At 44.1% G+C, this 12,044-nt stretch overlaps 1 protein-coding gene across 1 annotated transcript in view; it reads left to right on the top strand.

Annotated features, from left to right (window-relative positions):
* Nucleotides 1-11,696, top strand: part of LOC110525926 (zinc finger SWIM domain-containing protein 6) — a 50,795-nt gene extending 39,099 nt beyond the window's left edge. Inside the window, exons 10-14 of the mRNA XM_021606443.2 lie at nucleotides 801-936; nucleotides 5,779-5,936; nucleotides 7,713-7,876; nucleotides 7,952-8,033; nucleotides 8,239-11,696. Coding sequence (XP_021462118.2) covers nucleotides 801-936; nucleotides 5,779-5,936; nucleotides 7,713-7,876; nucleotides 7,952-8,033; nucleotides 8,239-9,104 — 1,406 coding nt within the window. The 3' untranslated portion in view covers nucleotides 9,105-11,696. The remainder of the gene's footprint in view (nucleotides 1-800; nucleotides 937-5,778; nucleotides 5,937-7,712; nucleotides 7,877-7,951; nucleotides 8,034-8,238) is intronic.
* The last annotated feature ends 348 nt before the right edge of the window (nucleotides 11,697-12,044 follow it).

Below are 12,044 nucleotides of genomic sequence, written 5' to 3'. Positions count from 1 at the left end.
TGAGGCTCTATGCTGAAGCACATCTCAATATTTATTATCTTATTATCTTTCATTCAGTGGGGTAAATATAACTAGAACCGCCTTAAGCCAGACCAAAATAAGCCTCACAGTAAAACTAGCGATGTGTCGGCAGCCACACACACACACACACACACACACACACACTGTACTGACATCTTGTACTGGGACAGAATGTGACTGCTGTGGTTTGGTTATGGGAGTGGGAGAAATGGTAGACCCAGCCCTCAAACTTCCAGTCCCACCCTAACCCCTGCCTCTGCCCAGGATGACCACCCACCTCTGGGCTGGTTGGTAATTGAGTCCCAGGCTCTAAGGCCTAAGACTGCTGGAGACTGTAATGGGGCTCGTGGTCTGTGGTTGGTGGGGGTGTAATGGGGCTTGTGGTCGGGGGGTGGGGAGGGGCTGTTCAGTCTAGAATAACCCAGTGGAGATGAGGGGAGGGAAGCCTAGTCTGCACATCTGGCCATATGGCATTCACCACGTCATGGTAACCGCTTTGTGCTGCGTGGCCTTTTCTCCTCTGGACTGAGACTGGGAGGAGGAAACTATGATAGCCACTGTCTAGCCACGCAATAGTACACACACACACACTTATAAGTATGCTGTACTCACACATTCTCCTTTTATACGGCACCACAGACCGAAATATAATTAAATGTATTTTCTATTTTTGCATCTGATATTTCAATGTTCTTTTAATTTGTTCCAAACTGTTTCACCCCCTCTCTTCGCACTGGTCTGTGGGTTAACATGTTCTTCCTCCCTCCGTGTGTCTCCAGGTGGGCCGTACAGTGGCCTGGGAGAGATTGTCCACAGAGAGAGTGTTCCCATGCATACCTTCACCCGCTATCTCTTCACCTCTCTCCTACCTCATGACGCTGAACTGGCGTACAAGATTGCACTGAGAGCCATGCGGTGAGTCTCTCACCTTATCATTATTTGTGTTGCGTTTGTGTTTTGCGTGCGCGTGTGTTATGCAGATGGGGCGGCTCTGTTTTGATGTTCGCAGGGGGACCTGGATCAGTGAATATTAACGATGTTAATGAGAGTTTAATTAGTGTGTGTAATGAGCAGGCTCGCACACGCCTGGCCTACAGGGACAGGACAGCTACGTGGCTAACGCTAACATCTCTCTACCATTTCACAATGCTAACAATGTGGTGATGCTAAATGACTGTGAACGAGTAGGAGCTACGTCGCGTACGGAAAGATGCAAGCCGAAGTGTAATAAAAATGCACCCACAGCATTTCCACAGGGCTCCAGGCCTCCCCAGTCCACTTCTCTCCTCACCCAGCCCTGTGGAAGGGGGTGAGGTAGAATAATGTGGCCACTACTTCTAGCTGCTCCGGGTCCTGGTTGTCTGTCTGCTCAGCACGTAATGAATGTGTGCAATGTAGCGTGGTGCCGGCGTAATATGATAGCAGTGTATGCTTTCCCACCCTCATGGGAAAGGTGCTGCTGGTTAAATATAGTGCCAGGTAAAAAGACTGGCTTTTAATGGCCCATTACAGCACTATCATAGACTCAGACAGCCTCTCCTTATTCACACCTCTGCCTAACGCTAAGGAGGAATTGATCTTCAGCTCAAGGATTGTACAAAAGTCACACCCGGCTGATTTCACTAGCGCAGGGCGGATGGAATATTATCTAGAAAGACATGATAATACCCTCGTATTGTTAACGCTTCCGGAGTATAAGATTGATGAAGACGCATGTCCATCAAAATCTTCTAATGTCTCTACCGTGGAGCCCCGACTCGTCTTCGCGGGGCCCTCGGGAGCGTTTTGTATGAAGAAGAGCCGGGATTTGATAGGTTGGGGAAGTGAATAGACGTTTGTGAAGTGTTTACTTTACCTCCTGGTCTTCACCCTCAGACAGAGAGTTCAGTAGTCTCACTGATGTTCACCAGAAACCAGGACCAGACTGTGAAGGAACTGCATAGTTGCTCTCTTTCAAATCCATCTATGGGTCGTTCCACCAATATGTGCCTTTTTTGAGTAGTGTGAGTAAGTAGGGTAACTTGTTTAGCAAATGTTAACATTCTGTCATAAAGACCACCGATTCAACTTAATTTAAAAAAAAACACGTTTTCCCATTTCAAGAGGTTAAATAAAAACAAATGACTATAGGAAGTGCCTGCAACTTATCCGGAACGTAGCATCCTGCCCAGTTTTCAACCTCCCCGAGTTCTGTCATTTCTCTTAACCAATACTTGCACTTGACCCCACCACCACAAAACACTAGAAAAGTGTCATAAATAGTAGAACCAGCTCACCTACTTTTTAAACTATTATTTGACTATTTAGATACTCAATATTTCTTTTTTTATATATATTTCAAAAGTTATGGTTTCACCATAATTAAAATGAGAATTCAGTTCACGTAACAGGGTCATTTTAAAAGCTGCAGCTACTCTTCCTGGGGTCCATGGAATCACATTAAATAAATAATCATCTTCAGAAATGACATTGTCAAATCAACAAAAGTAACTAGGACTTTACAATGATGGTGAAAAGTTGGATCAATGTTGGAGTAAAGTGGGTTAAACATCCTAGAGGTCACAGAGGACGCACAGAGGGACATGTCAAAATGCAGTTTAGCAAGTCTTTATTCATTATAAAATTGAAAAATAAAGATTTGACATTTTTCATGTGGTCCATATTAAAGGATGCTTCATTTAATATAACAGGCATTTAAAATGCAACATTCGTGCACAATTTCAGAGCCCCTTGCCCTGAGGCCCCTGGCACCCTCGCTCTTGAACACCTCTGGTGTGAAAAGTATTAAAAGCATCCCGTTCTGCCTTTTTACACGGCACTATAGTGCCACAGGACCAATCGGCCACCGTAGCTGTCCTCATCAGTGGCTTGGGACTGAAGGGTGTGTTACGGCTTACTGTTAAATGGATACACGTGTCATTGTAAAAATGGGACTTTTACGCTTCTGTTTTGAGTATTGGCTGTAAACACGGCATTGAGTGTTTTACAGTGTCATTGATAGGGTAAGATCATAATGTTTATGGTTGATGTATAGCCTAGCTTGTGCATCGCACATATATACAGTGGGGTAAAAAAGTATTTAGTCAGCCACCAATTGTGCAAGTTCTCCCACTTAAAAAGATGAGAGAGGCCTGTAATTTTCATTTTGACAGACAAAATGAGAAAAAAAAATCCAGAAAATCACATTGTAGGATTTTTTATGAATTTATTTGCAAATTAAATTAACAAAAGTTGATCTCAATACTGTTGGCAATGACAGAGGTCAAACGTTTTCTGTAAGTCTTCACAAGGTTTTCACACACTGTTACTGGTATTTTGGCCCATTCCTCCATGCAGCTCTCCTATAGAGCAGTGATGTTTTGGGGCTGTTGCTGGGCAACACGGACTTTCAACTCCCTCCAAAGATTTTCTATGGGGTTGAGATCTGGAGACTGGCTAGGCCACTCCAGGACCTTGAAATGCTTCTTACGAAGCCACTCCTTCGTTGCCCGGGCGGTGTGTTTGGGATCATTGTCATGCTGAAAGACCCAGCCACGTTTCATCTTCAATGCCCTTGCTGATGGAAGGAGGTTTTCACTCAAAATCTCACGATACATGGCCCCATTCATTCTTTCCTTTACACGGATCAGTCGTCCTGGTCCCTTTGCAGAAAAACAGCCCCAAAACATGATGTTTCCACCCCCATGCTTCACAGTAGGTATGATGTTCTTTGGATGCAACTCAGCATTCTTTGTCCTCCAAACACGACGAGTTGAGTTTTTACCAAAAAGTTATATTTTGGTTTCATCTGACCATATGACATTCTCCCAATCTTCTTCTGGATCATCCAAATGCTCTCTAGCATACTTCAGACGGGCCTGGACATGTACTGGCTTAAGCAGGGGGACACTTCTGGCAGTGCAGGATTTGAGTCCCTGGCGGCGTAGTGTGTTACTGATGGTAGGCTTTGTTACTTTGGTCCCAGCTCTCAGCAGGTCATTCACTAGGTCCCCCCGTGTGGTTCTGGGATTTTTGCTCACCGTTCTTGTGATCATTTTGACCCCACGGGGTGAGATCTTGCGTGGAGCCCCAGATCGAGGGAGATTATCAGTGGACCTTGTATGTCTTCCATTTCCTAATAAATGCTCCCACAGTTGATTTCTTCAAACCAAGCTGCTTACCTATTGCAGATTCATTCTTCCCAGCCTGGTGCAGGTCTACAATTTTGTTTCTGGTGTCCTTTGACAGCTCTTTGGTCTTGGCCATTGTGGAGTTTGGAGTGTGGAGTTCGAGGTTGTGGACAGGTGTCTTTTATACTGATAACAAGTTCAAACAGGTGCCATTAATACAGGTAACGAGTGGAGGACAGAGGAGCCTCTTAAAGAAGAAGTTACAGGTCTGTGAGAGCCAGAAATCTTGCTTGTTTGTAGGTGACCAAATACTTATTTTCCACCATAATTTGCAAACAAATTCATAAAAAATCCTACAATGTGATTTTTCTGGATTTTTTCCCTCATTTTGTCTGTCATAGTGTACCTATGATAAAAATTACAGGCCTCTCTCATCTTTTTAAATGGGAGAACTTGCACAATTGGTGGCTGACTAAATACTTTTTTGCCCCATTGTGTATATATATATATATACCTGTAGTAGGCTGTTTGAGTAGGAGAGAAAGAGAACGAGCAGGAGAATACTAGCCCTAGCAATGGATTTGTTTTTGAGGTGGAATAGAAGATGCAGCGTCAGAATAAAATGTACGATTTTCACTAAAACATGGAGTATTTTTCACGCTTTGGCTTATCGAAGCTCCGCAACCAACCCCGACCAGTGGTTTTCAGGTAAGTCACACAAAGACAGGAATGTTGACGAAGCCTCCATATTTAGGGAATACTTTTTTGTGGTTGATGCTTCGTTCCACCCCATGCTTCGTTCCACCCCCCCGGTGTGGTGGAGCTTTTAGCAGCTCTTTAGATGTGTTTGGAATGAACCCCTTGTTGCTATGGCATCAGCACGTCTTCCGTTTCACACAGAGTCTGTTCACACTCACACAGCTCTCACCTTGCTTTTTTCCCACCTTTTATCTAGCAAGACTGTTGGCCAGACCGGCCCCTATTACCTTGTCTAGGCCCGACAGGCTTCAGATCAAGATGTTTAAATACAGATTTTGTTGGTGCTCACGTGGCAATGGTATCTCTGGCCCTTTTCTCTGAAGTGCGTGCGTGTGTGAGTGGCCGTGCACCCGCGTGCGTGTGTACATGCGCTGATGTGTGTAAGGATGTGTTTGATGTGTGTCCAGCCATAGAGGCCTGGAAGGTGAATCCCCTAATTTCCCCACGGACTCAATTAGCTTTGTGATTGGTTGATCTGCCCAGGTTCTCTTCTCTTTCAAAGGCAGCGAGACCTTTGAAACTGGGCTGGAAGAAGAGGGTTGAATTAGAGATGAGCTGCCCACAGTAGCAGACATGAAGACAACCGTGTGTTTCTGTGTGCTGTCATTCTGTCCTGTTTATACATTAGCAGGTGTTCCAAGCCCATGTTTTCATTAACAGCAAGAAAGTAGTCATTCTGCTGCAGTTGATTCAGTTCTGTAATTAAGGACTAGGTTGGAAGTACATTTCAGTAATAAGCCAACAACCATAATGCACTCCAGAACACTGTCAAAACCTTGCTGGAGGTGCGTCGCTGATTGCACTTTGTGCACGCGCCTGTGTGTGATCGTGTGCGTCTGCGTGTGATCCTAATCTGTGTGTGATCCTATGGTTTTTCTGTGCTCCTCAGGTTGCCTGTGTTGGAGTCCACAGCCTCGTCAGGTGACCTGTCGCGACCCCATCACATGGTGTCTGTGGTCCCCAACCGCTACCCTCGCTGGTTCACACTCTCCCACATAGAGTCCCAGCAGTGTGAACTGGCTTCCACCATGCTGACCGCAGCCAAAGGTAAACACACACACACACACACACACACGTACAGTGCCTTGCGAAAGTATTCGGCCCCCTTGAACTTTGCGACCTTTTGCCACATTTCAGGCTTCAAACATAAAGATATAAAACTTTATTATTTTTTGAAGAATCAACAACAAGTGGGACACAATCATGAAGTAGAACGACATTTATTGGATATTTCAAACTTTTTTAACAAATCAAAACCTGAAAAATTGGCCGTGCAAAATTATTCAGCCCCTTTACTTTCAGTGCAGCAAACTCTCTCCAGAAGTTCAGTGAGGATCTCTGAATTATCCAATGTTGACCTAAATGACTAATGATGATAAATACAATCCACCTGTGTGTAATCAAGTCTCCGTATAAATGCACCTGCACTGTGATAGTCTCAGAGGTCCGTCAAAAGCGCAGAGAGCATCATGAAGAACAAGGAACACACCAGGCAGGTCCGAGATACTGTTGTGAAGAAGTTTAAAGCCGGATTTGGATACAAAAAGATTTCCCAAGCTTTAAACATCCCAAGGAGCACTGTGCAAGAGATAATATTGAAATGGAAGGAGTATCAGACCACTGCAAATCTACCAAGACCTGGCCGTCCCTCTAAACTTTCAGCTCATACAAGGAGAAGACTGATCAGAGATGCAGCCAAGAGGCCCATGATCACTCTGGATGAACTGCAGAGATCTACAGCTGAGGTGGGAGACTCTGTCCATAGGACAACAATCAGTGGTATATTGCACAAATCTGGCCTTTATGGAAGAGTGGCAAGAAGAAAGCCATTTCTTAAAGATATCCATAAAAAGTGTTGTTTAAAGTTTGCCACAAGCCACCTGGGAGACACGAGACACACCAAACATGTGGAAGAAGGTGCTCTGGTCAGATGAAACCAAAATTGAACTTTTTGGCAACAATGCAAAACGTTATGTTTGGCGTAAAAGCAACACAGCTGAACACACCATCCCCACTGTCAAACATGGTGGTGGCAGCATCATGGTTTGGGCCTGCTTTTCTTCAGCAGGGACAGGGAAGATGGTTAAAATTGATGGGAAGATGGATGGAGCCAAATACAGGACCATTCTGAAAGAATGATGGAGTCTGATGGAGTCTGATGGAGTCTGCAAAAGACCTGAGACTGGGACGGAGATTTGTCTTCCAACAAGACAATGATCCCAAACATAAAGCAAAATCTACAATGGAATGGTTCAAAAATAAACATATCCAGGTGTTAGAATGGCCAAGTCAAAGTCCAGACCTGAATCCAATCGAGAATCTGTGGAAAGAACTGAAAACTGCTGTTCACAAATGCTCTCCATCCAACCTCACTGAGCTCGAGCTGTTTTGCAAGGAGGAATGGGAAAAAATGTCAGTCTCTCGATGTGCAAAACTGATAGAGACATACCCCAAGCGACTTACAGCTGTAATCGCAGCAAAAGGTGGCGCTACAAAGTATTAACTTAAGGGGGCTGAATAATTTTGCACGCCCAATTTTTCAGTTTTTGATTTGTTAAAAATGTTTGAAATATCCAATAAATGTCGTTCCACTTCATGATTGTGTCCCACTTGTTGTTGATTCTTCACAAACAAATACAGTTTTATATCTTTATGTTTGAAGCCTGAAATGTGACAAAAGGTCGCAAAGTTCAACGGGGCCAAATACTTTCGCAAGGCACTGTATGTAAACACACTTACGTAAACACACACACGTGCGTAAACACACACACATTTGGGTTCCTTTGTCATTGTACTGTATGTGTGTTGTCCCTGTTGTCCCAGGTGATAGTTGTAAGCTGGAGACGGTGCTAGAGTCCATCCAGAAGAACATCCACTCCTCGTCTCACATCTTTAAACTGGCCCAGGATGCCTTCAAGATCGCAACATTGATGGACAGCCTGCCAGACATTACACTGCTCAAAGTTTCACTGGAGCTTGGGCTACAGGTACACAAACACAGGCATACAGTTAGACACACACACACACCTCTTTGCCATCCCTAACCGTCTCTCGTTCATCAGGTGATGAGGATAACCCTGTCTACGCTGAACTGGAGGAGGAGGGAAATGGTACGGTGGTTAGTTACCTGTGCAACCGAAGTAGGTACGTGTACAACGTTTTCCCTTTTGACTTTCTATAATATAGTACATATTTAGTTAGTGGACAGGATGAGGGCTTGAAAATGGATTGTCTTGTTATTCAAATTACTCTGCTAATCCCCTGACTTCTCCCTCTTTTGTTTCTCCCTCTTTTGTGTGTGTGTGTGTGTGTGTGTGTGTGTGTGTGTGTGTGTGTGTGTGTCTCCCAGGTGTGTATGCGTTGGACAGCATCATGCAGAGTTGGTTCACCCTCTTCACCCCGACTGAGGCCACCAGCATCGTGGCCACCACCGTCATGTCCAACACCACCATTGTCCGCCTGCGCCTGGACTGTCACCAGCAGGAGAACCTAGCCTCCTCCGCCCGGACCCTGGCCCTACAGTGTGCCATGAAGGATCCCCAGAACTGTGCCCTCTCCGCTCTCACCCTCTGCGAGAAGGACCACATCGCCTTCGAGACGGCCTACCAGATCGTCCTGGACGCGGCCGTCGCGGGGATGAGCTACACGCAGCTGTTTACGATAGCTAGGTACATGGAGCATAGAGGGTATCCTATGAGGGCGTACAAGCTAGCCACGTTAGCCATGGCTCATCTTAACCTCAGCTACAACCAGGATACCCACCCGGCTATCAACGACGTGCTGTGGGCCTGCGCTCTGAGTCACTCGCTGGGCAAGAACGAGCTAGCTGCCGTCATCCCCCTGGTGGTGAAGAGCGTGAAGTGCGCCACGGTGCTTTCCGACATTTTGCGGCGGTGCACCCTGACCACGCCGGGGATGGTGTCGGCGCTGCACAGCCGCAGGAACTCTGGGAAGCTGATGTCGCTGGACAAGGCTCCGCTCAGGCAGCTGCTGGATGCCACAATCGGGGCCTATATCAACACCACGCACTCTCGCCTCACGCACATCAGCCCGCGGCACTACAGCGAGTTCATCGAGTTCCTGGGGAAGTCCCGGGAGACGTTCCTCATGGCCCACGACGGACACATCCAGTTCACCCAGTTCATAGACAACCTCAAACAGATCTATAAGGGCAAGAAGAAACTCATGATGCTGGTGAGGGAGCGGTTTGGCTGACCAGGGTCGGTCCCTAGTACTTTTCTATTAACTCGAGTCTGCCTTTTTGAACTTCTTTTGGGCTTGAACATGGACAAGTAAAGCGGGAGACGAAGCGAAGGAAGGAGAGAAAAAATACTCAACAGAGCCACACGGTATTATCGTGATTTGCTGTTATTGTTATGAACGTTGTTATTGTCATTGCTATGTGTACAGACGTGTTCTATTTTCAGAAGAAGAAATGTGTCAGGTTGTGAATGTTGTGAGTGTTTCTCTGTGTGTGCGAGAGGAAAAACAGGATAACGAAAATGGCTTTTGTCTGTTCGTTTTTTTATTTTTATTATTAGCATTTTTTTATTGTGTTTTTCATTTTGGTTTTATACTGAGTATATGTTGTCAAGTGGCTAAAGGCCCTTGTGCAAAAGCGCTTGTGTAAAAACGCATTGGCAGCCTCAAAGAGACACTATGGCTTTAAAACCACACAGCACCTCTTGGCTATTGGCTACCGAACGTAGGATGCACTGCACAGCTTGGCTCCTTGAGAAAACCACCATTAGCATTTCTGTTGACTCGGCACTTGCGTTTTCTCTCGGTCATTAGGCATGCGAGAGGTTGTAGAATAATGCTCTTAACAGACTCGTTGTTTCAGATGTGGTAATAATGAATATCTGTTAGGTTGAGGATGGCAGTACAGGACTACGGTAATGCCACCGTGAGATGAGGATATATAGTATTATCAAAGTGATTTACTAGCATTTGCTGTATTATGGCAGATATATCTCAAAATGTACTTAGAACCATCAAACTTGTAATTGTGGCTTCGTTTTTTTTTGGTTGAAGTCTTAAGAGAAACTGTTGCTGGAGACATTGTCTCACACCTTCTTCCTTTTAACCCAGTCTTTGCTAAATGTACTGTATTGGTGTTTCAGAAAGTGAAGAAATCCATTAGAGATCAGGTGGATCAGAATACTAGCCTGGTTACCTGACTGTTTCTGTACTCGGAAGACTAGCCTGGTTACCTGGATTTTTCTGTATTCAATGCTACAGTACATCGCTGCCGTGGCAAGACAACCAGACACAGGTTGGCTAGAAAAAGAAAGACCGACTCCGACTAGTGACCCAGGCTACTGGAAGATGTGTCGGACTGGGTAACTAACTACAGATCATGGCTATAGTTGTGTGTAGCTCCAGAACGGGCCAGGGTCAATGCTTTCTGTGCGTGTGGAACCATAGAATAATTAGAATACCATTTAGAATTCGGGTTCTAATAGGCCTCTTCTATGTGTAGAACCTTCAGCAACTGTCAACAGACGTTCTCAGGGATTTCTCTAAAACGAAAAGGAAAAAGGAAGAGCGAACGAGTACAGGAAAACGAAAAACGGGACACGACACGAGCGAGCATTTATTGTACTGTGTGTGTGTATATATACAATAGTATAAGTCTGAATATGGAGGATTCAAAAGTATATGTTAACTAAATTATACAGAGTATTCTATGTAATGTGAAATACTTGAAGCCGCTGTAGCTCGCTCTTTTTCTGTTAGTCTTTCTGTACTTTTATTTACCACAGAACATGTCAGAAAGACTGAATTGGCTAATGGAGGGTTGCTGTAGGCTCACAAGAGTAGTGTCAGTACTAAAACATTTGGTTGAGATTATTGTGCCGGTATCGACGGTTCGATTGGTATCTATTCAATTTATTAGAGTACCGTGAAACTATGTTATTGTTTCACAATTAACAAATGTATGAATTTGACTGATGTGCAATATTCCAATGACACTGTACATGGCACATGGCAACCCAAGCATAGATTGTTCATAACATTGATCAGCTGTTGAGAAATGACTTTAGAGTTCTAACTTTGGCGAACCAGTAGTGTGAAATCTCTGGTCAATCAATGACACTGATTGATCCATTAAAACCAGAAGGACTGTGACCCTCAAGGACAGGGATTGTGCTCCCACTGCAATGCACTACAGTTCTCCTCCTGTCTGCTTGCATCTGAACACGGCACAGACCAAGTGCGTCTCTCTCTCTCTGTATAAGGTCGGCAATTGTACTCATAACTTGCCTTGTTTCTTTATTTTATTATTTTTATTTGTTTGTTTTTTTTAAGCGCTTTCTCTTGTTCTTTTGAAAGAAGAAACAGACTTTTCTCTTGCCTTGTCTTAACACTTTTTAAAGTAACCAAACAGGAGTTCTAACAACCAAACAAATGCGTTCCAAGAAGTGAAAGCCAAGCCGCCTTGGTCCCAGCTTTAGTGTCCTTAATTAGTAACTGAACGGGCTCTGTAAACTCTGTGCTTTTAACCAAGCATTTCCTCGTGTGTTTGGTGGAAAAACGTCGTCCTGTGTCTCATCCTCTAATGAAAGGATTTCGTCTTTCTTTCTAGCTGTTTTATTATTTTTGTTCTGTTCGTGTAGGAAATAGTTCTGTTTTTCCATTTTATTTATTACTATGATCCATGTATACATGCTTATGAAATTAAGATTTGATACACCAATATCAATTTATTTATGTAACTAAAATCACTGTTTTATAATCTTGTTAATTAATGAGTCAATTGATTTGTGTTTTGTTTTAATTAAAGTTTTTTTTTTTTTTAAGGTACATTTTGGCCTCCTTGGTTTTGTGAATGGTTACAGTACATCTCTTTCTGAGACACAAGACTGTTCGACAAGATGTGTTGGTCGACATAGAAACAGACCAGCGAGTTGAGCTCAATCAGGAGAGTTTGGATCAGCAGCAACATCAACCACACCAGAAGAAGAAGAACAAATACGCAGAGTTAAACTATCACCTCTGGGTGAATTAATACAGCAGTATTAATTCACATCCATAGTTTGTGAATCAAGATTTAGGGGAGCCTAGGCCAATCCCACAAACCTGTACATTGTGTTCAGAAAGTATTCATACCCTTTGACATTTTGTTGTGTTACAGCCTGAATTCAAAATTGA

Source organism: Oncorhynchus mykiss, chromosome 6 (genome assembly GCF_013265735.2).
Source record: "Oncorhynchus mykiss isolate Arlee chromosome 6, USDA_OmykA_1.1, whole genome shotgun sequence".
Taxonomy (NCBI): domain Eukaryota; kingdom Metazoa; phylum Chordata; class Actinopteri; order Salmoniformes; family Salmonidae; genus Oncorhynchus; species Oncorhynchus mykiss.
The sequence above is the reverse complement of the archived record's forward strand: the minus strand, read 5'-3'. Positions and strand labels throughout refer to the sequence as shown.